Source organism: Lonchura striata, chromosome 2 (genome assembly GCF_046129695.1).
Source record: "Lonchura striata isolate bLonStr1 chromosome 2, bLonStr1.mat, whole genome shotgun sequence".
NCBI lineage: Eukaryota > Metazoa > Chordata > Aves > Passeriformes > Estrildidae > Lonchura > Lonchura striata.
This window is the reverse complement of record NC_134604.1, coordinates 35,014,696-35,038,508: the sequence shown is the minus strand read 5'-3', so window position 1 is coordinate 35,038,508 and position 23,813 is coordinate 35,014,696. Positions and strand designations below refer to the sequence as shown.

Below are 23,813 nucleotides of genomic sequence, written 5' to 3'. Positions count from 1 at the left end.
CAGGTAGAAGCAAACCACTTTGGATGAAATACACATGCACATGCACAGCCAGCTTGGATGCAAAAGTTTGTTTTTCCCCCATAGGACTCAAAGAAGCTATAATTAGGAAGAATAATCTACTTTGGCATTTTCTACAACAGTGACCAACAAACTTTGACAGGACAAGAAATGTTGCTTGATATGAGGTAGCCTGGGTGCTACAAGCATATTCTGATCAAAAGTGATGAAAAAAACATTGCAGATAACCTTCTAGATTTTCTTCCTAGAACAAGAATAAGCACACTTGTGCACTAATAATATTGTCACTGACATTAGAATTGTCATAATATTCTTAAGAAGAATATTCATACTCATAAGAAGACAAACTTTGTCCTATTTACTCAGTCTATTTAACTGCAATAGGCAAATTTATATTAATCAAGCAAATTCTAGACCTAACCAAGGAAATTGCCAGTATTCCTACTTAATTATAAGATGCATATCTTATTAATGATGCACTTTTCTGCACTCTGTCTCTTCCATACTTGCATACCTCTACTGCAGCTCACTTCTGTGCTCTTTCACTGTACAAAACCTAATTGCACAAGCTAGGCTTGCAGAAATCCAGTTTGCAGTAACCTCATGATCCTCAGAACTTTTCATGCTCTAGCCCCACTTATATTTAATAATACACAAAGATGAACTGGATATACATTGTGAGATGCATCAATATCATGTGACAGAAAACGACTTGGCAACAAACAGCCACCTAGAGGAGCACATATTTATGGATAAAATGAAACACTGCACACAGTGGGATCGTTTGCAAGGTGAGTGAAACTTTTGCAAAGCTTTTGATGTCAAAACTCAACCAGTGCTCAACAGATCAGTTATTGTCAGTATGCAATTAGATGCAGTACAGAGCAAGTATCTAGCCCAGATGTGTAACTTGTTAAATGAAAAAGTATTGTTAATGTATTAGTTCAGCTGTCAGAGGAAATGTCTCTCCAGTATCTGCTGGGAAAATCCTATTACTCACTTTCTGCTGCATTTTCAGTCCTCTCTTGATGCTGATCAGGTTTCAGACCTGCTCAGTGCAGTATTAACAGTCATTCAGCAGCACAGCTTTTCAACATTATAAATAGCATCAATATACTTTATATGTGGGATTTTTCTGTTTTTTTTGGTTGTTTTGGGTTTTTTTTACTTCCCCAGACCACATTAACATTATGGGGATTTTCTTCTTCCAATATTTAGAAGTTATTTAGGTATTAGGCCTGTATGGGCATCAGGTCTGTTTTATTTTGGTGCATCATGGAGCCTTTCTGTTTATGCAGACATAAATTCAGAACTAGGGATGTGGCTCAGTGGTGAATTTTTCCACAATGAGTTAACAGTTGGATTTGATGATCCTAAAGGTTTTGTCCAACCTAAACAATTCTATAACTGTTTCTGTGTTTTGCATTGCTGTTCTCCTTTGAGGAGCTGGATCATGACAAGATATGAGTGCAATATAAGTGTACAAGCTAAAAAAATCAGTCTTTTTGCTGTTCCAAAAGAACAGTCCTTTCAAGAAAACTTGCCTTATTCTGCCTGTACAGCCATCAATTTGGCTCTGTTATTTTTTCATTACTTCAGTCTTAACAAATAAAACTCAATTTCCCCCTGCTCTTTTCAGGTTAGTCTCTTCACATTCACACTGAATGCCAAACAGGCTTTCAGTAGGGGTTTCCACTTGAAAGCAGAGTGCAGGATGGTGCTTAAGTCCTGTTACTTTATTGGGTGTTGTAAATATTCTAATGCACTTTGATTATCCTATTGCTACTATGGGCCACAATGCTTTAAAGCATCTAAACCATGAAATAAAAAGTACAACTGCACACAACAGTTCTAAAACTGTAGTGCTCCAATACAGTAAATAAAGAATTATATGCTATATTTCACTATATTCAATATAATTTGATGGTTTTCAATTCTATTTTGACACCTTTTTGGAGCAGGTTTGCTTTTTTTTCTTAGATTTGGAATTTCTAACGGTATCCAGAAAAAATTAACTTTAAGGCATCTGTAATACATTAATCTGTAATGGACTGATGATATCAGCAGTAGCTGATCTGGAAGTTCATCTATTGCTTAGAGTAATGCTACTTGACAGGACTAAGGCAGGGATATTAAGAGAGGTTCCGTTCCAGCTGAGGTATTCTGAAAAGTGTCTTGCACCAGCACTTGGATTTTACAATGTAACAGATAAACAGACAAATTTAATATTTACTGAGGCAAATTTCCTTCAACTGAACTTGCGTTCAAAGCTCTCTATGATTTCAGTAACTCATAGGCTGAACTGAATGACTGAAGGCCAAAAGAATACACTGATAAGTGGGACAGTTTCTACAGATACAGGAGGACATAAATAGATTCCTTAAAAATAAACACCACAACAGAATTCAACAAAAGCTTTCCAGCCATGCTGAGGTTAACCAAATATAAAAATACATTCTTGGTTAAAAAAAAAAAAAAAACCTTCACTGCCAAACAGAGGCCATTAAAAAAGCAACAAACTTCCATGCAGACACAAATTATATTTACCATCTTCAGCACTAAGAACTAATTCTTCCTTTGGTTTATTTATTTTTTCTTTATCTGTTCAGGAAAAATAACACAGTTAGAAACTTTGTTATTCAGTATAAAATGGATGGCAATGATAATCACAAAATTAAGAGTAATGAGAACCAAAACCACAGACAAACCATCAGAGCCATGAGAAGGGTTAAATTCAAGGGGCTTTTTTTACTTGACAACCTCAAAGCCTGTATCCAAGCAGGGGTCTCATGGTGACAGTTTCTATCAGCATGTTGTTGCAACAATGTTAGTGCACACCTAAAACCTAGAAACTAGTTAGAAGCAAGCAGTAGCATAAGTAGTATTAGAACAAATTGCCAAAATCTTTCAAAAATCTACATCTCCATGCCTCAGTTCACAAATGTAAGTTCAGTCAGTGTCTTCCCCATTGGATGTGATATAAGCATGAAAACACTCAGGAGCAGGGTCAAGTGAGACAGGAATAATAATTTCAAAAAAAAGAACAAGGAATCCAAGGAGGTTATTGAGGGAAGGTGGGAATTCATTTTAAGTATAATATTACCTTCACTGTAGTCTCTTAAAGTGACCTTGATACATTTACTGCTAGATTACACAGGTGAACCATTACTAAACTGAGTTTTTCATGCTTTCATTGTCTACTTATTCAACCCAAGCCAGCAACCAGGAGGCAATGACAGTAGCTGCTCCTTACTGGTTTGGGTAATTGCCAATACTTTCACAATTGAAAAACTATCCAGGAAACAGTTAATCACTGATCAACACAGTGCACTCTTGGAAGATATCTGCTTCACAGACCAGTTTTGTTCTAAAATTAATACCAAGAACTGAAAATTAAACCATATGAGAAAAGAATCTGGTTCCAAAGTACAACCTCCATACACCTTATTAAGAAACATAAACAAAGCCACGACTTGGCAGGGCTGTATGGCAGACCAGCATGAACACATTTAAGCCAAACTGGGGTCATGGGAGACACACACAAGCTTTGTGCTCACTTGAGGTGGTTGATGGAATGTCCTCTAGACTTTTGGAAGGTTTTTTCCTATCTGCACTCCTTTTCAAAGCCATCAAAACAGGGTTTAATTCTTCTTCAGAACCTGTTACGAGACAAAACACATGAACACTGCACACACAGGCAGGCCACTTTAAGCAAGTCAATGAAGAACCAATCATAGGTTTCTCATGAGAATCTATTTTGACAGTTAGCAAAGACAGTGAACATTGAATGAAAATACAAGATAAATCCAAAATAAAATAAACATCAAATTTTAAGTGTCCATTTGTACTCTCTAAACACCCCCAGTCATCAGCGGAGACAGATAAGTCCGACAAGTGATTTGACAGACAAGTGATTCGTCCTGTGTAGGTGTAGGTCTATCTTTAGTGACTAATAACAGCATTGGGGGCAATTATTTCACTCCATTGGTTATAGGATATCCATAAATATAGGATAAACTCAGATTGTAGCCATTTTGTAACCATCTTCTCAATAATCAGCACAAAAGAAAATTTGAGTTTTTTCCCTTTGTGCAAATTTTTCTGTTATAGTCTTTCCAAAGTGAACATAATTTTGTTTCAATGCTTGAATAACCAAAAAACCTCAACAAAAACAAAACCAAAGAAAACCCACTGACCAAAACCACAAAAAACTGAACACCAATTCCCCACACAAACCCAGAAAAAACCCCAATAAACAAACAAAGCCCACAAAAAAACAAGCTATGGATGTATTTGGAATCCTGAAGTTATGCAATTGTCTCCAAAAGTAGAATCAAGATAGACCTAGCTCCTTCATAAATCTTTCACTTTCCTTCCTCCCTATCTTACTTTCCTCCCCCTCCACCAACCAATCACAGTGTTGCTGCCTGTAATTATGGATGAAACCAAATTACATTTGATTTTTCCTCACTTTTTCCTCACTTATCTTGAATTTTCACTGACTCTCTTTGGAAACCCACTTTCCAAACAGCCTCAGATGTAAGTTGGCAGGCCCTGAGAACTTCATATATTTCTCAGATTCTCCAGGAGAAGAAAATATTCCCAGTTTTTCAGTATGAGACTAAAAAGGTTAAATTATCTCCTCTACCTTAAGGTCTTTGATGACTATCATACACTATACATTGATTAGAACTGCCATTCAAACAAATAATGTGAATCCTAGTTAAAGGACCTCTTCATTGATATGGCCATTTTTTAGTGCAACAGGCAGCAATTCTAAATGAAATAGCATAGATTATTGATACTATCCTTATATACAGATATTCCACTGATAAGCATTTATCTTCAGAGATTAGCCAGTCAAACTAAAGAATGAACCCAGTCAGGCACTGATATTTTTTTCCTCTTTTAATACAGTATATTTGAAGGGATTACTAGATTGAGTGTTACCAATTTATTAATTTGAAGGCAATGTCACATGGGATAAGGAAAGTATAAATCACAGACTAAATTGATTCATGCTGCTAAACTATCCTTACCAAAGAAGGCTTATCCAAATGTCTGTTAAACATTTTCCAATCAAACAACTTAATTAGCTCTTCCCACCCCTCCCAAGCAAATATCCAAATTTCTCAATTAAGAAAGTATAATACAGACTTTTCATTAACATATATCAAGCTGGATACAAAAAAAAAAAAAAAAAAAAAAAAAAAAACCAAAACTGTAGCCATGTTTAACTCAGCACCATGAATTTTAGAAATCAGATAGCTCACGAGTTGAACTTCCTGTTCCAGAGTGGGAATCAGAGTTTTCATCTGAAAACTTGGATCCCAAATTTAAGTTGTTGCCTTCCTCTTCATTGTTTTCCTCATGCTGAGACATTAGGCAGAACTGAGCTTCTTCTGGCTGGGGAGAGTTGCTCTCATCTTTAAGTGGTGTACTTGTTCTTCTGAAATTCACGAGTGCTTGAAATTCTGAACCCTGTTCAGAAGCCTCCAAGAATGTGCTTTCATCCATCCCTTTTGCATTTATCTCAAATGGTTTGACTGCAACCATATTCGTCTTGCCTTCCAAGGGATGAAGATCAACTGGAACCATGTTTCTCTCTCCTAATTTATTAATAGCTCCATCTCTTTTAAGACCAGAAGCTTCAGTTTCACTTGCTGCAAGATCATTAACTGAGGCTTTAACATATTTTTCTGGAGGTCCCTCTTTGAGAACTATCTTCATTTGTGTATCATAGCTACTTAGGGTGTTGTATGGCTGTGACTTTGTCATGAATAGAGTTTCTTTTTCTGGGGGAAATGTATGATCCTCAAATTCTTCTTGCCGATATAAATCTTTGGAGATTGGGCATGAAACTGCAGATGCTTCTTGAAGAAGTTTTTCTAAAGAGCGACTGAATTCACCAAATTTTGTGATATTTGAAACAGAAGTTTTTTCTATTCTTTCTTGTATTTCTTGAGGGTTATTTCCGTCTTGTTGATGTGGAACATGTATATTTGCACTAGTCTGTATTTTATCATTAATTTTCTTATCTATATTTTCCAGCACAGAAGCTGGTGTTTCAGAGACCTCTTTGGGTAGATTCTGAAAATTAAAATCAGAACCTCTATATTCACTGTTGGACAATGCAGGTCTTTCTGTGGTCTCACCAACTCCCTGCAGCAGCTCTCCATCATGCTCACAGGCTGTGCTCATCAATTTCACCTCAGCAGTCACCTGTACTCTGTTGTCAGCACATTTTGGTTTAGGAGGGGGTGTTTCAGAGGCCTCCTTCAGCAGCTTCTCTAAAGCAGAACTCAAGCCACTGTCTGAAGATGGGGCAACAGACTTTTCTATTATCTCATGGATTTCATGCGGCAGCTCCCCATCACACTCATAAGTTGTTCTTTTAACTTGCACCTCAGCAGTCCTTCGTACTGTGCTGTCAGCATATTTGGATTTAGGAGAGGATGTTTCAGGGGCCTCCTTCAGCAGCCTCTCTAAAGCAGAACTCAAGCAACTGGCCTTGGATGGGGCAACAGACTTTTCTATGGTCTCACTGATTTCCTGCAGCATCTCTTCACCACACTCGTAAGTCATGCCTTTATCTTGCACCTCAGCAGCTCTCTGTGCTGTGATGTCAGCACGTTTGGGTTTAGGAGGGGATGTTTCAGAGGCCTCCTTCAGTAGCCTCTCTAAAGCATAACTCAAGCCACTGGCCTTGGATGGGGCAACAGATCTTTCTATAGTCTCACTGATTTCCTGTGGCACTTCTCCACCATGTTCATACATTGTCCTTTTAACTTGCTCCACAGCAATCCCCCATGGTGTGCTGTCAGCACGTTTAGGTTTAGGAGGTGGTGTTTCAGAAGCCTCCTTCAGCAATTTCTCCAGAGCAGAACTCAAGCCATTCACCTTGGATTCAGCTACAGACTTCTCTATGGGCTCATGGACCTCCTCAGGCTGACCAGTAGCTTCTTGGTGTACTGATGGTACACTGCATCTAGTTTGTGATATACTATTTGAGTTATCATATGTTTTCATCCCCACCCTTCTGTATTCAGAAGGTTGAGATACCAGGGTTGCTTTGAGAAGGTTTTCTAAACCAGCTTGAGGCCTCTGAGAGCCCTCAAGAGTGTCATCCTTGTCTGCTGCCTGATATTGTAGATACAAAGGTTCAAATTCCCTAAACAGTTCTCTGAGACTTTTTCTGTTCTCATGCTTATCTGTTGATGACACATTCACTTGTCCTGTACTTTTGCCTATTTCTTCTCCTTGATCAACATGAGAAATATCATGACTGCTGTCCCCTGTTCTCTCAAAGACCTTGCATTGATCTGACTGAAAATATGTCCCTTTTAAAATGTTTTCTTTTAGGTTTAAGCTACATGACATCTCAGAGGCTTCCTTTTCTATCTTCTTTAGACACAATTTAAATATATCAAGCTCACCTTTAGGCAGAACAACTTTATCCACAGTCTCTGCAAATTCCTCTTTATCCAAAGGAGTAGTCTTGTTTTCCCCTTTTTCTATAGGTAAATATAGTTTATCACCTACTACAGTCTCCTTTAAAGTATCTTTATCACCAGGTGACTGGAGCTGCAAGGACAAATGATGATCTTTTGATGAAACAATGTTTTTTTCTGTACATTCTCTAACTTCTTTCTCTGGAAGAGCCATCTTTTCCTGGGATTTTGAGATAACTGTTTGTCTGTCCAGCTGGAGACAGTCTGTATTTTTAGTATGTGTCACATTCAGACCTTCCAGGATAGGAGATCCTGGGGACTTTTTGCATACCTCAGAATCTAGTTTCTGTGTTTTTTCTCTCTCAGATGTTTGGGGTTGTTGTTGAATTAAACCTTGCTTGCTTACATTTTCTCTGCCTTTTTTATCTTCCTTTGATTTTCTTTCATAGGTTATTGATCTAGTATTATTTGGCAAAGAATCATCTTCCCTGTCAATGCTACTCTGGAATTTAACTCCAGTATCCCAGAAGTTTCTCAGACTCTGAAAGTGTGAAGGATCTAAAATTTGATTCTTGGACTTTTCATTCATCTTTTCTTTTAAAGACAAAACCTGGAAGCTGGGCTTCTCTTGGGAAGAAACAGCAACTTTACCTTTAAGAGTTTCCTTCTCATCTTCGTCTTTGCTTTTTGAGGCAGCTGAAGTGACACCAGCTCTGGCTGTTGGGAGTTCATCAGATTGAAGTGTCCCTTCTGGCTTTCCAAATGCATGGCCTGGTCCTGATTCAAAAGAATGATAACACTTGTTTCTTGAGGCCTGGCTTGCACAACTTAGTTCAGGACTTCTTAATGGATTCTTACTCTGATCATGCAATGCCTTAGGTAGATACACTGCAGATCGTTTTAGCTGGTCACTTTCTCCAAGACCTGTAAATGCACGGCCACCTGATGCAACAGCATTGATACTAACTTCTTTCTCTCCATGACTGGGGATAGTTTTATCCCTTTCCCAGAATGCTCTGATCTCCCTTATTCTTCTTTTTTCTTGTTTTGCCTTCTCAGATTCACATTTCTGAGCTGGTTGCTTGTGCCTTTGATGTTCTAAGAGATTTGATTTTTTATTTAGTTGTTTGATTTCTTGACCATGTTCTTCTTCTTGAATTCTTGTACAATCAAATTCCATTAGCAATTTATCATTTTGCTTCTCATTTGCTTTCCCTGTCTTAGGCTTCACCCTCTCCTTTATCAGCTGTATGTTTTCTGAAGTAAAGGATGTAGATGAAATTCTGCTCTGTTGTTTAATCTTTCCAAATAGTCTCTCTTCCGTATCTTCTGGTTTTCCATGCATGCCAGGCCCACTGTGCTCTGTAGGAAGGACTGCTGTTCTGATTGACCCATCCACTTCTCTGGGCTCCCTGCCCTGGGACTTTGTTGATACAACTTCCTCATCTTCAGTACTAGAACTTCTTTTAAACCAGTCTAAAACTTTTGACACAGATTCATCGTCCACTTTCATGAGTTCATCAGCATGCTTGCCAGGCTTGAAAATGGTTTTAGTATTTCTCTCCTCAACAAGATCAGGCTTACCTTGTTGAAGAGTTGTAGAATTGGTATTGAACACCTCACATGCTTCTGTTTCAGCAGAAAGTTGATGTCCATCTACAATATAAACAAACTTATCAGAGTTATGAATCAGACACATGACTAAAAATGTTTGGTCTACCTAGAAAATTCTCAATTTTTAAAAACTGTTAGTGGAGAAAAGAGTTCTCTGTCCTCATGATTTTGGAAAGAACCTTACTATGGGTAATAGAGTGAAGAAAATTCCTGCTCTGAGACATCCCACTGGAATCATTGCTTTTCAGGGTACAAGCCAAGACGATGAGTTAAACCCATTCTTGAATGAAATGCCTTCACTGAAGGGAGGCTGCGTGTGACACACACACAGAGGATGACAATCTAGCATATTTTTGTTTAGTCCCATAAGCAAATCCCTGAGTCACATCTGAATTACTCCCAAGGACAACTGACAGCACTACACTAAAATACCATCCACAACAGAGGTGGCTATACTGGCTCTGATAAGATGACCAATAGGAGATCATAAAAGTATATAAAATATTGATTATTTAATTCTGCAGTAGCAATTCCTGCAGTAGAACATTCCTACTAGTTCTATTTCCCAGTTGTTAATTCTTAGCTACAAGTGATCCACATTAATGAATGTGTTATATCCTGTCTCATTCCTTTCTTCCCTTCTATTAGACTCTTACCAGTAAAGTTTTTGTCTGACTCTGATTCATGGCTCAAGATTTGGCTGGATTTTTTTTCATGTGTCTTATCGGCACTCTGTTCATTATTGCTGTTTGACAGGATGTTGCTGGAGGTCTTCTGTGGAGTTTCAAGTTTCTTGGGAGTAACTGAATTTGTCCGGAAGCTTTCGCTAACTGGGAAGACTGATCTGTTACTGTCACAAGGGCTGGATGCAGATGTGTCTTCTTGTAGGCCACCTATTGTTTTCATTTTTAAAGCTGATGAATAGGTTCCCAAAGGCTTTGTAGCAGGAATTTGCTTCTCTCCAAATGAATCTGATTGAACAGCATAATTTCCACCATTCTTTTTTTTGTCAAGTCTTAAGATATCATGCTCTCCTTTTTCTTTACCGTGGTGTAGTTGTGGCTTTTCAGAGGTTTTCCTTTACCTGAGCTAGATGAAAACCTCACTTGTTTCAGTTTTTCCAGTGTATTTTGTGCGGAGTTTTCTGCTTCTTCCGTAAGAGAATTCTTCTCACCTTCTCCTTCAAAAATAGTTGCAGTAGCAAGACCATTCTTTTTCTGAATATCTAACATCTGACTGACCCGAACTTCTGAATCAGTGGAACTTGAGCTTGAGCTGCGCTTCAGAATGCCCCTGGGTGGGGAACCAATGCCATTAATCCTCTCAGTCTGCTTGGCTGGTTTGGAAGCAAGGTCTTCTCTTTGTGATACAGAATCTGCTGCTTTGTGAATTAGTTTCCTAGCTTTTGGGACAGGACGCTTAACTGGTTCTTTCTGTGATTCATCACTAAGTTCTACAGAAGGCTTCTCAGGTTTATCTGTTTCATTATTTCGTAAGCTTGATTTAGGTGGGCTGTCTTCTGAGAGTGACCAAGTTTCTGTAAGACATACAAGAGCTCATGAGTTTATGTTACATTTTCCAGTATAAACAGAAGGATAGGACTGCAGATCTAAAATGCAGCGATTATACTGGTTTATTAAAAACAACTGCAGCAAAAACACAGCTAGTTATTTTACATAGGTGTTGATTTCATTTTTATGTAATAGAAATTTTTAGCAAATTAAAAGCTTGCAGTTATTTCTTATTTTGGAAACATTAACTATTTGATGATATCAAATAGAGCTCACCAAGTTTTTTATCAGTATTATTCCTGCAAAGGACAAAGTTTGCAGGGAAGGGCAGCTTTTGAATACACATACACCTCTTCAGTGTCAGAATGTAAACAGCAACCTACAAAAATGGGAAGTGGCTATTTCCACAGTCATATGGAACAAGGCAAATGCAGAAATAATCTCCTGGCAGGGAGATGAAGGGTTTTCTATTCCTACTATGCAAATCTTTCCTTTTTCTGTTAGCATGCTTCACAACAGAGACAGGAGAGTAATAGCCACATATGACTCTAACTTACAACTTCAAATACCTTTATTGTGATATATAATCACTCATTAACTTGCTTGCAGGAAATACTGCTGGAGAGGGAGGATAATAAACAGGACTAAGGAAACAAAGGAGAAAAGTACAGACCAAAGAGAGGTAGGCTGCTTCTGTCAAGCTAATTGGCTGCAAAAATTGGAAGGTCATAAAGACAGCTATGCCAAATTCAAGGATTTTTCACTGTCCGCTTGTCAATTCAGGACAAGCAGCCCTCCCAGATGGAGTGCTTAGTACTGACTAAAACTATGCATAAAAGGAAGGAAGCAAAAGCCATTTACTCATGTCTATAGCAATTTCCTGAGTATATTCACATGCTTTAGAGGAGGTTTGAAATAAGCTAGTTAAGAATTCCCAATAATTAAAGACAAAATAGGTTTTGATCTCTTACAGAAAGAAGTAATGGAAGTAAAAACAGTTTCCATATAAACCTACAGGAAATTCACAGTCATCTTCTAAACAAGTACATTTACCCTTCTTTGACAGCTGAGGTACAATGACTGGTCCGTCTTCTGATTCCACACTGTTCAAATTATCATCTGATACAATAGAATTAAATGGATTTCTCCTTTGCTAAAAAAGGAACAAACATTACTGTTAGAGTCAAATTCTTACATCACAAAATAGATACAAGTGCAGTGATTGTGTTCTTGCTTTTCTCTTCCCCACCAAGCTATCAGTAAGGAGTCTGAAGGCATACCTCTTAAATTGGATACATCACAAAACACCTAAACAATATGAATAGGAAATTATCAGATGTGTCAGTGATAACCTCATCTTGTTCTTCTGAACTCACCAACAACAGTGATAAGCCACCATTTAAAGACACTTGAAAATTCCAAGTTCTTGCAAGTTAAATAATTTTACCTCTAATTCTGTGATATTAGAACAGAGCAGGCCAATTGCTTTCACTAGTTGAACAGACTGGAAATAATGTTAAGAAAAAACATCCACCAATTATAGGTGTAGCAACACTTTAGTGCCTTTCATTATCTCCCTCAAAACAAACAAACAGACAAAAAAAAACACCCTATTTTTTTACATATTATTATCATTCCTCCTCAGAGTTTTACCACTGAAGCAAATAACTTCCAACATACTCAGTACCAGTCATACCCTTACTGATGAGACTGCTGGCTTCACAGGTCTTTCCTCTGGCTTGTTTAACACAGGTGTTACTTCTTTAGAACTGTAAAGGAAAATTATATAACAACTTCAGCAAAAAGGACATTAAGCCTTTTTGATAAAGCAAAACAAAGATTCACTTATACATACTTAAACAAACACTTGGACCTGAGTTTTTCTGTTCACCCTGTTCTCATTCCTATAGCAAAGGAAATACTCTTGCTGCTTTGTTTCCTTGTAAAAATGTATTTACATGTTAAAGAATGCAATACAATTTCTTCTTGGCGTGAAGAAGTGTATTATATTTTTGATACATTTTAGATGTCTGAGTAAGCTTTATAAAAACAAACATAAACATATATATAATATTTACAGTAAATATTGTATAAATACAGTAAGTATCACTACTCTCTAAACAATATCAGTGCTGCTATCTCCATCCTTGTCCTACCTTTGTACTTCTAGGACTGAAATGAAACTGGAGGAAAGTGTCAAAGGCTGATTAAAAATAGAATTTAGCAAAGTGTCAAAGTCAGAAAAAACAGAGAAAACCCATCACCACTAAAGATGCGACATCTCACATATGATAGCACATTCCCTCAGAGGTACAGCTTATAAGATATTCTTTCAATTGAGATGTATACATTTTTTGATTGATAGCATAAGTGAAGCAAGTTGTTACTTGTGATAATAAGTGTAGCCTAGATATGGAGAAATTAAATTAGCTAGAAGAGACAGCTCCTATATTATCTCCAGAAATATTTCATCTACTTGCAGAATGATGCAAGGTTTTTTTCCCAATCAGACTTTTGCTATTTTCTTTTACCTAAACATCTCAGATATGAAAAAGTATTTGGTTTTTGAAGATGGAAGTTAGACATGGATTTCAATACGGTCTTCACATAACCATACTGAGTATCCTAATTTTATATGGAAAACACTGACATTAAGCAAGATATACACTTATGATTTTGGGGTGGGGGAACAGTATGAAGCAGAGAAGATTTCTATTTCCAGATAGGAAATAAATGTCAGGCTAGGAAGGAAAGCAACTCCTATGGTTTTTCCGATATAGATGTACAAAGATATTCCAAAACTGAGTATTTCTTTGCTCAATGATCTTTGTTATGTGTGAAAAGACTTAAGGGTGATAAGTAGAAGAGCCACAAGGTGTCTAAGAACAGAAAAAACATCCACCTCTCATCAAGTTCCAGATTCATCTCCTTGCATTGACAAGGATCTCTCCAGTTTGGTAATTGGTACCAGTCTGTCCTCCTGAGGGGAGAACAACTTTCCCATCTTCTGCAAGGTGCACAGTTAAACTCAGACTTTAGGGGAGATAAAAAAAAAACCCAAAACACTCTGATAAAATACCCTTAAAAGTCTATTTGCCTCTGGACTGCTAGGTGTGTCTAGACAGCAACATCACTTATATTTTGCAGACGGAAAACATAATTATGGAGAAGATAAAATGACCATAGTGAGCAGTGTGAACATGAGGCTAGCAAAAAAATACCAGGTGCAATCTGAACTATAAACTTCTATATCCCTTCCTTGCTCTTTTGATTCAACATTGCCTTTAAGAAATATACTACCATGCATAGTAATAGGGGCTAAAGGTGTGAGCTGATCTCATAGTGGAATCTATCTCAAGGGTGAAAAATTAACTGTTCTTACATTATTGTAGGACAGTAAGTGTTGCAGCCTCTTATATACCTGCACCAGATTACTATCAGATTACTATTGTTCCTTCTACTATTTGCTGATCCCAAGTAGGAAAAAAATCTGGTTCTCAAAGAGCTAAATGTTGCAACTTCTAGTTCTTCTCCAAAATATCCTTTCACATTATGGTTTTTAACCTTAGTTCTAATATATTTTTAAGTGTGAAAATAGACATATATATTAAAGAAACTACAGAAAATGGAATTTGTGTTCTTGCTTTTACAAAGCATTTGTAGTTTTGTTTTTGAGAGCACTACACCTGTATGCTCCTGCATTTTGTGTCTTCTTTGCAACATCTAGTACTGAACAGGACAATCATGATTTTTGTTGTTAATGTCTAGGTCCCAAATACTTCAATTGCTCACTCATTTTAAGCAAAGAAAATACTATTAAGCACCCTGAGCTGTAAGAATTCTTCAGTGAAGTTTTTACAGGTGGAGAGATAACTCTGTATGTGTGTTCAGTGAAACATAATCTCACAATCTTTAGTGCAATGCTTCTTTGGATTTACCATAGAATAATTAAAGATTAACAACTTGGCATTGCATGCTGAAAACCCTGGTCTAAATAAAAAGCAGAGAAAAAACAACAGCCAGGATCCTGTAACTAAGTTTTACAACAATGGGTCTGAAAATGAATTTACCCACAACCCATACAAATAAGAAAACTGAACAAACTGTTCCCAGATATGCTGCATTCACAAGGCTAATCTAAAGTGTATAAGTACAAACAGAAAGATTTAAAAAGGCTTTAAAAATTCTACACTTCAATTTTGAAAAATGATGTGCTGAGAACCACAATGAAGGCCCAAGTCCCATACAGACTGAGGCAACAAGGCAAAGGCAGGTGTAAAGCTAGAGAAAGGGGTTACAGATTTGCAGGCATTGTCAATACATGGATTTTAAAAGTCAGGGCTTTTGTGCAAGTTTTCCACTTGCTGAACTCCAAAACCCCCACTTGCCACCTGTTCAGTGTTGATCAAGAATACTTTCTAGCTTAGGGAAGAAAATTGCCTACAAATCTTAATTTGAAAGACAACCCTCCTTTTTTGAGATTCAGCATATAGACAGATGGCATCACTAGACAGAGGTAATATTGAGAGTGTGATTCACCTTTGAAAACTCATTCTGCTCAAGGCTACACCTTCAAAGACACTTCACACACCTGGCCTGTAAAGGCTCTGGTATGCAAGAAAATTATCACAATGACATAAAAAAATCAAGAAAGAAATAATTCTCAACTTCATTACAGAATTTAGATTTTTGGGCTGTGGGAATAAAGGTCACTACTAATTTTAAGAATATTGTTACTCCATCTAATATAGGAGCACCCTGATTCAACAGTAGTTGAACTGGCCCCAGGGTTGGATTTTATCCTTATCAGTTCACAAACAGATGTACCAGAACTAAACTTCCTTTACACTCAGTAAGAATTGTTTTGCTTTAAGAACAGGCTCGAGAACAAAAGTATTCTAAATAATTTGTTATCACATAGCTTCTGGACCCAATTCTCAGGTTAGCAGCTGTGTAGTTTTTGCAAAGCCTGCAAGTCAGTGCTGGCCTGAGCCACACACTTAGATAAAGAAGGGGGGGAAAAAACCCAGAAAAACCCCATAAAGCCCACAACATCCACAAACTTATTTATTAAAGCAGCACTTTAAAAAGCTTTAAAAGTCCAACTGCAGATAGCATCTGGACACTGTAAGCCATGAACTGCCTTTAAAGCAATCCCAAATTCTGGAATGATACTCTTTTTCATCCTCTTAGCTGTGTTAAGACTATTCAATTGTGAGAAGAGCCCATTAATTCCTTGTGGCTCCACTATCCTGGCAGCCAAATTAAATGTTTGTAGACTTTCCCTTCCCAGCCCAGATACTGGGGTTATTGCTTTTGCACCATTGTGTTTCCTTCTGCCATTAGAGACAGGCCCACAGTTATGCCAGGCCAGTCTCCTTCAAAATCCAGTTTCAAAATATCAGAAGAGTATTTTAAAAGCATATGGTGCCTCCTGCAATTTCTCACATGCAATACGGTGTAGAATAACCTCCATTACGGTGAATTAAGCCTACATTAAAATCATAAGCAATGAATTTCACAGTCCTGCCACATTTGCTAGACATATGTTTTGGCATTTTAGAAACAAATTATCTGAAGCATCTAATCAAGTTATTTATGCAAAGTCAATGTAAGTAAGCATCCAGCCCACATATGATAGATCACTTCCTAAGGTCTATTTCCAATTTCCTCATAAATCACTAGACTATGTGAGCTTGCTTTAGAGAGAAGATCTTGAGCTATGGAGGAAAGTACAAGTACATATGAACAAGGCATGGAGGCTGATTAACTTCTGGTACAATTTGGAGCAAAAGGCAGGAGAGAGTCCTGGAAAATAATTACCGAGCTTTGCATGGCTGTGATCTGAAATAAGTAATCAAATTACTTCAAGTTGAAGACCACTATCAAGCTGGTCTTATTCAAAAAAAATTGTCTACATATTCTTAAACCTTGGTATGTTATGTATTTTTGAAGGGGCTGCCTTGGCATATTATGAAATATACCTTCAATCACACACAGTTTGTGGAGAGTTCTAATTGTAAGACTAGCATTATAAGACTATACTCCTTTAAAAGTATCATTATCTTTTCCTGATGTGCAAGATCATATGTAAAATATTCTAAAAGACATATTAAACAGTAATGTATTCTACTGTTCTTAAAGAAATAACTTCATAGCAATCCCCTGAATGTAAAAGCCACCTGTAAAAAAAAATTACATTTAGTAACAACTAACTCTGTCAGCACATCAGTTAGTTTAAGTTGGGAAGGAAAACAGAGTTCTGTCTTGTGATAAGCAACTTTTATCACTCTTTTTGGACAACTCATTTTTGGCAAGTCTGTAACAAAGCAGTTGATTTGACCTCTTTCAGCACAATTTCAGATGTGGTCAAAACAAACACCTCTGAGTTCACTGACAGTGATAAAATATAAGAAAGACAGTAACAAAAGCCAGAGTTGTTAAGACTCACACCAGCCTTTGCTGCCATTCACCATGAATGTGTGTGCCCAGACTGCAGACCACGAAAGTGAAAGGTTCAATTGCTACTAGGTATTGTATAAATGCATAGTAGGAGAAGCCTTACTGCAAAGAAAAAACAGATAATGTACAGAGAAGCACTTAGAAGACAGACAAGAAAGTGACAGGTTACAGAGCTCATCAATGGCACAACCAGAAAGCAGCTCCCCTAAGAAGAAAATCTGGTTCTTACCTCACTCTGCTCACTATAAGCACAAACAGTGGCTATCTGAGTAACACCCTGGTTCTTGTTTCCTCAGTGTGTTGAGAAATCTGACCGCTTGAAGATATTTCACTTCTACCTGCTCTGACTCCAGCTGTTTCAGCACTTCTCAAATGTAAGCTTTTTGGAAGTTTTTAACACAGCCAAGTAATTACATGTAGGTATTTTAAAGAGAAGACATGTCCGTTTCAGAAATCAACAAGAATCAGGATATTTCAAAACAAAATAAAGCTGTTTAGGATGTTTATGGACTTGAGATAAAGTGATTTAATATGAAATCCTTTTTTGTTCAGAAACTACTTATCATAGAAGTACTTATCATATCATGCCCAATAATTTGGAAAATCCTAACCAGCAATTTCTTAGTCTCCAATTCTTCATGTGGTACAAAGTGTTCAAAACATATAGATGTGGCACTTAGGAATATGGTTTAGTGATGGCCTTGGCAGTGCTGGGTCAATGGTTGGACTTCATGATTTTAGAGGTTTTTCTCACCTCAATAATGCTGTAACCGAAGTTTAAAATTCGGGCTGAATTGATAGAATGGTTTCAGTAAACAACTGAATTAAGAGATGCAGGGGTTGTGGTCCCCCTATTACTGGCCAACCATTTTAACTAGAAAATCCAGGTCCTCCTTCAAGGAACCAAAACAAACTGTGACATGACAACATGTGTGGGACCATTCTATGCTTGATTGTCAACTTTTTCTGAGAAAGGCAAGCTGAAGATTGTTAATTGTTCTATATTCAATGCAGAACAATACATGACTATGTGCCTGTCCCATGCACAGATTTCTTGTACAATTCTGTGGGAACATTTGGTGACCTTTGAAATAAGAGATAAATACAATATTTTGGGTGGAACTTCCAGGTCCCAAGTTTCACCAGTTCATATATGTACATTCCAAGCATGATAAACAGTTTACCTCAAACTAGTTTTTTGTTGTTCTTCTTCTTGATGCTCCACAATGCCATGTAGATCTGGTGGCATGAAGACTTCTTTATTAACATTGTTTACCCAGCTGATCTTTGCTTTGCTTGTTTTGTTCTGACCCACTTCAGCTAAAACATGAAGCAAGAATATTGTTTTTCTCACATGTTCAGGGTTCTTAAGAAGGAAGTAGAAGTATTTGCATTTAGGCCTACAGCTATTTCTAAAGCCCACTACACTTGAATTGTTTTCAGAAGCAGATCTGATGTCTTCTCAAGAACACCTTTTTTATGCTACTAATTTTGTCAAATATTGTTCTGAATACTTCATTTTACTACACCAGTTATATCTGCTTTTAACCTTAAAGTGATCCTAAATTGAGGAGTTTTCTACAAGAACCTGGTAAAGACTGATCTTGCAGTTAGACAAATACTGAAAGTTCATCCTCAGTGTTCCAAGGAAGGAAAAAAATATTAAACCAGAAGAAACTGAAAATATGTTGAAATCCATTCAACTTTTCCCTTCTTGAGCAGTAAACTGGAAGTTGGTCATAACTCACTTAGGCTAACCTTTTATGAACAGAATTACCACAAGATGTTAAAAAGGTAACATAAAAAACCTAAACAAACAAAAAAGCCCCACCTCACTCAGAAATGTAAATACGTTTGCATTTCTTTTTAGGGTGGGACAAAATCCTATTCTGATAATCCCTTTCAGAGAAAAAACATTCCATTATTTTCTCTAATGCCTCTTCCACTCCACCAACAGTTTAGAAATGAAGAATTTATTAGGGTTCAAAAATAAGCAAGATTTTAATTCACACTTTTCCTTCCTATAACTGCAAGGAAAAGTATTTTGCCATCACATGAGTCATTGAAACCAAGCAAGAGTACATAGTTCTGAATATGTCAACATGTCCCTTTGTTTAAGTAACAAGATTGCAATTAATTAACATCCCTTTAAGATGGTATGACTTTTAGTACTGTACTTTAAGGTACAATTTACTGTGAAATTTAGCTAGAATTGTACAACTGATTTTCATAGCCTTCAAACACAAAACCAGACAACATTACAAACACACCACACTAACCAACCATGGGAGTGTTTTTCTGCATTCTTTTCTGTTTCAGGCCTTTTCTTTTTAATTTAAAAACTCAAAGCAGTAACCTCAAACTGAATAAATTGACATTATTAAAAATTAGCTCTGAAAATATAAAAATTGAGAAGGTGCAATACTACAGGATTAGACAGAGGAAAACAAGGCTAACTTGAACCCATAGGAAAACAAGGCTACCAAAACCCATAGAGAGCAACAAACTTTAGTCCATTCACACTATGGAAGGAAGTACCTTACTTGCTTCACGAGAATATATCAAAACGCCCTTGACAGAACCAAAAAAACTAAATAGTACAAATATCAATATGATTTGATATAAATAATGTAAGTCTTGCCCTTCTAAATCAAAAGGATTTAGTACAACTTGAGGAGGTTAAAAGGGGACATAGCTCAGTTTCGTTAAGAAAAAAAATCACTTTCTATACAAAGAATGATAAAATAGGACACTTTAGATTAAAAGTCAGATGATGAGAAATTTAATAATATGGGGGGAGGGGTCTATAAATTCCTGGATATTATATAATATGTTTTTGTGAATACAGATTGCTCACTCCCTCCCTCCAAGGGGTAAACTTAATGGTGACCCACCATACCATGGGGATTATGGGTGCACTTAAAGTTCACCTGGACATAGGAAGCCAGTCACAGCTGCCAGAGCTTTCAGCACTTTTATTTCAGTTAGTTATAACCACTATCTCTAGCTTGTGATGCCTGCCATTAAGCCTCAAAGGTCTCAAGCCAAGCACCAAAATCTTGGAAATTCATGTTAAAGAGCAGTTTCCTTAATCTTGGATTCTTTGCATGTTCCTAAATAACTCACAGGGCCACAGAAATGGAAGTGAGAATGAGTCCAGGAGTGCAGAGAGCTTTTAATCCTACACATAAACACAAGCCAGTCCCTTCTATTAGCAGTCACCACTCTTTAATATACAGCACTGAGGAAGAAAGCTTATGCTGTAAACTACATGGGAAGTCTCTTTTTTGCATCACTTTCCACTTCTAGAGAGACCTGTATTCTTGCATTTCACAGACAACATTGTCTGAGGTTAGCAAAGTAAGAGGCAGCCTTTCCAAAATAAAGTACCAAAACAAATTTCCAAATGCTTACCAATGGTGGCAGGCTTCCTGCGCATGGAAGCTCTGATGATATCTGCTCCATGGATTTTATCCCTGTGCCTCTTCGACTTGGCCTCATAAAACCACTGCCCGCTCATATTCTTCAGCTGAACATGGTCTTTGACTTTTTCTGGTAAATGCCTGAAGGAGAGAAAAATGAATAAATGAAATACAAACATATTTCACATATTTACCTATGTTAACAGGAAAAAAAGAGTCAGATTTTTTTGGTTGCTTGTTTTTTGTTTTGCGGAGCAGGGTTGTGGCTTGTTTGTTGACTTTTTTTTTGTAACACAGTCTCCACATGCTACTTCTATCTTCTCACCTGTTATGCTCCTTATTTAATTATGAAGGATAACAATAAGCTGGAAAGGGAAGAGCCTCAGCCTTATTACTTCAATCTATGCTCTGATGGTAACTTTTTAAAAAAATAAAACAAACAGTTTTGCTATGATAAACACTCAAGCACTAGAGAAGTTTCCAGTAACTGTAGATTTTTACTTCCTGCCTTCAAAGGCCAGTTTTCCAAGAATAAACTTGAGATAAACTAGTAGAACAGCATAAAAAGTCCCTAGCAAAATTAAAAGCATGGCTATTTTGAGGCTCAGAAGACGCCTTTTCAGGTTTTTTGGGTTTTTTTTGGCACTGCTTTTACACACACACAGTCCAATGTGTACCAGAAGCATGGTGCCATTTTTTCCATAAATTACACCAAAATCCTTATATTAATACAATGAGTTACAAAGAAAAATGTCATCACATGCAATAAACAAAAAAATAAATTTTTGCTATTTATTTTATTAATCTAGATATATCCATCACTTGAACTGCAGTCATTTTAAAAACTGTGATACAAAGTTTAAATAATTTGTTTTCAGGCTTCAGGGTTTTCCTGCTTTTATGAGGCATGCTTTAACAGAATAAGTAGTTGCTGTGGGCAATTTGAGAGGTTGTTTTTATTTCCTTGTTAGGCATGAAACATATTAGGCTTACACATGGCCTGAAGACTAACCTGCAGATCAGAGAAGTTGCCACACAGATTTAGAGAGCACTTAAACAATGAAAAGTCAAGTCATGCTTCATCTTCCTTCTCCATTTATGTCCTTTCCTTCAGCAAAATAAGCTAACAACAGAGCCCAAGGGAAAATGAAATCAGGTCCATTTACTGAGACTTGAAGGCTAAGCACAATCCACATCACTGTGGAATGGTGCTGTCTTTCACAGGCCTGATGGACAATCATGAATGGTTTGGGTTGGGAGAGACCTTTAAAGATCATCCAGCCTAAGTACAAAGAAGTTCATGAGAGTGTGACATTTCTCATGGGTTTAGGGGACAGATCTTCTGGTACAATTATTAACTGTGATGACAGCCCTTTAATTACAGGCTGCAGGTTTGATTGTCACATACAGGCAGTCATTCACAGCAGAGAAAGGACACCAGGTTAGTCCCAACCCTCAAACTAAGATAGACCATTCTCATCTGTCAATCAACTTCTTTTTCATCTTTGTATGGCCAGATATGAAAAGTCTTATTTGAATACATCAGGTATATTACAATTTGAACACTTAAAACTTCATTTTGAAAGTACTGTCAAAAATCAGTCCCTCCTAGGGATGCCTCAAATCTACTACATACAGTTTAGGCTGCCAGATGTTGAGGTCACCATTGTCATTTTTAACTCCAAGATTCAACAGTCCATAGTATTACTGGGTCATTTAAAATTTCTCTCTCCCTCTGTGCTTCTCTAAGGGCCAAACTATGTACTTTTCCTAAGCAGGTGCCCTAAGCTGAAGCAGGAACACAGCAGTAGCTTCCCTTTGTCCTCCAGCAAATATATTACTCAGTTTATAAATGCAGCCAGTAGGAAGAATGGAAATGTAGAACACACAAATATTTTACACAGGTGGCTGCTTCTCCCTTTCACCTTCTTTCACATGTGTTATTTGTCTTCTCAGAAGTGATGCCCCTTAGGGCAAGCCTGGCTTTTCAGCTGTTTGTACAGCCTGCAAGGCACCAAGTGCTCCAGGACAGTATGACAACATATGCCAAGGGAGGTTCTCTAGCGGGAGGGTACTGAGTCACAGGACAAATATTCAGTGTCCTCACCCTGTTTGATTCAATCCTTTTACCCCAGACAGTGCTCACCCCTCTCCCTTCCTTATTCAGGCACTGAAACTGAGGTGTGGCTGGAAACCTTTACAAGTTGGCTGAGAGCTGAGGAAGCTCAGCTGGGCTGTGGAAGGAGACAGGATTCCAGGCCTCTCAGCTGTTGCAGCCTGCTTACCTGCCTGCAGGACTCTCAGATCTGTGACCAGTTAACATAACTAGACAGAGAGAGAGGTATGGAGTTGTCACAGCTCTAGACTCAATAAATGTCACCTGGCCAATGCAGTTCTCATTTTATCTGGAAGTGAAAGCACCCTGCCCCCACCTCTGCTTGCTGCCTATGAGAGTTAGTGTACCTTAACTCCACCAGCTCAACAGGCCTTCTAGACTTTGGGAATTAATTAATTATGCTTCCTAACAAAGATATAAAAGTGCTCTCAATTTTCACAGCACTTCCTTTACAAATTACCTACCTGCCTGCCTCATAGCCTTTGTATGGTGAGAACTAACAGATGATCACAGCAGCTGACTTAAACAGACTTTTACTATCTCACATCAAAGTAAGCTTGCCTTACTTGCCTTTTCAAGAGAGGTGTTTAGTTTGTCAGTCACATTGTTTTTGAGGAACTAAGAGCAACATAAGTATTAAAGCTATTTCCAAGCATTTCCAGCTACAAATAAAGAAACAGATTTCCATTATCAGAAAGATAATTAGATCTAGGTCTTGACAACAAAAAAAATTTTAAGCCCCCAGTGTTCACCAATATATCATAGACTTGTAATCCCTGTGACTGTTTTTGCAACAAATGCGAATTTTTCCAATGCTCCTTGAATTCTCAAGATTTGCTAAGAGGTCATCTTCGGAGTAACATCAAACTGTTTGCACTGTGTGGGCTTGTTTGACTGCTAGGAATTAGACATAGATTGTGGTTTACCTTGAAAGCAGCTGTGGAGAATCAGACTGCAGCCATGGTTTTCCACAGCTAGGTCAGCCTCCCAGCAAATGACAACAGGACTAGAAGCCAACAACTGATTCTACACCAGCTCCCCAGTTAACAAAGAGGATGACCAAGTTGCCATTAAATATTTCCCTTGGTGATCAAAGAGTTAATAGACATCCAGATTAAGAATCTGATTGTGGGCTCAGTTGCCAAGTTTACAATTAGGAGAAAATGCAGCAAGACCCTCATGTATGATGCAAGTATGTATTCTGGAGTCCCTCTGTGCT

The 23,813-nt window shown here is 37.5% G+C and overlaps 1 protein-coding gene across 1 annotated transcript in view; it reads right to left on the bottom strand.

Moving 5' to 3' along the window:
* SYTL2 (synaptotagmin like 2) overlaps positions 1-23,813 on the bottom strand; it is a 52,531-nt gene that overhangs the window by 7,873 nt on the left and 20,845 nt on the right. Inside the window, 10 exon segments of the mRNA XM_077781314.1 lie at positions 1,019-1,066; positions 2,566-2,619; positions 3,576-3,677; positions 7,455-9,125; positions 9,740-10,147; positions 10,150-10,620; positions 11,648-11,747; positions 12,291-12,363; positions 18,241-18,376; positions 20,471-20,619. Of these exon segments, the coding sequence (XP_077637440.1) occupies positions 1,019-1,066; positions 2,566-2,619; positions 3,576-3,677; positions 7,455-9,125; positions 9,740-10,147; positions 10,150-10,620; positions 11,648-11,747; positions 12,291-12,363; positions 18,241-18,376; positions 20,471-20,619 (3,212 nt within the window).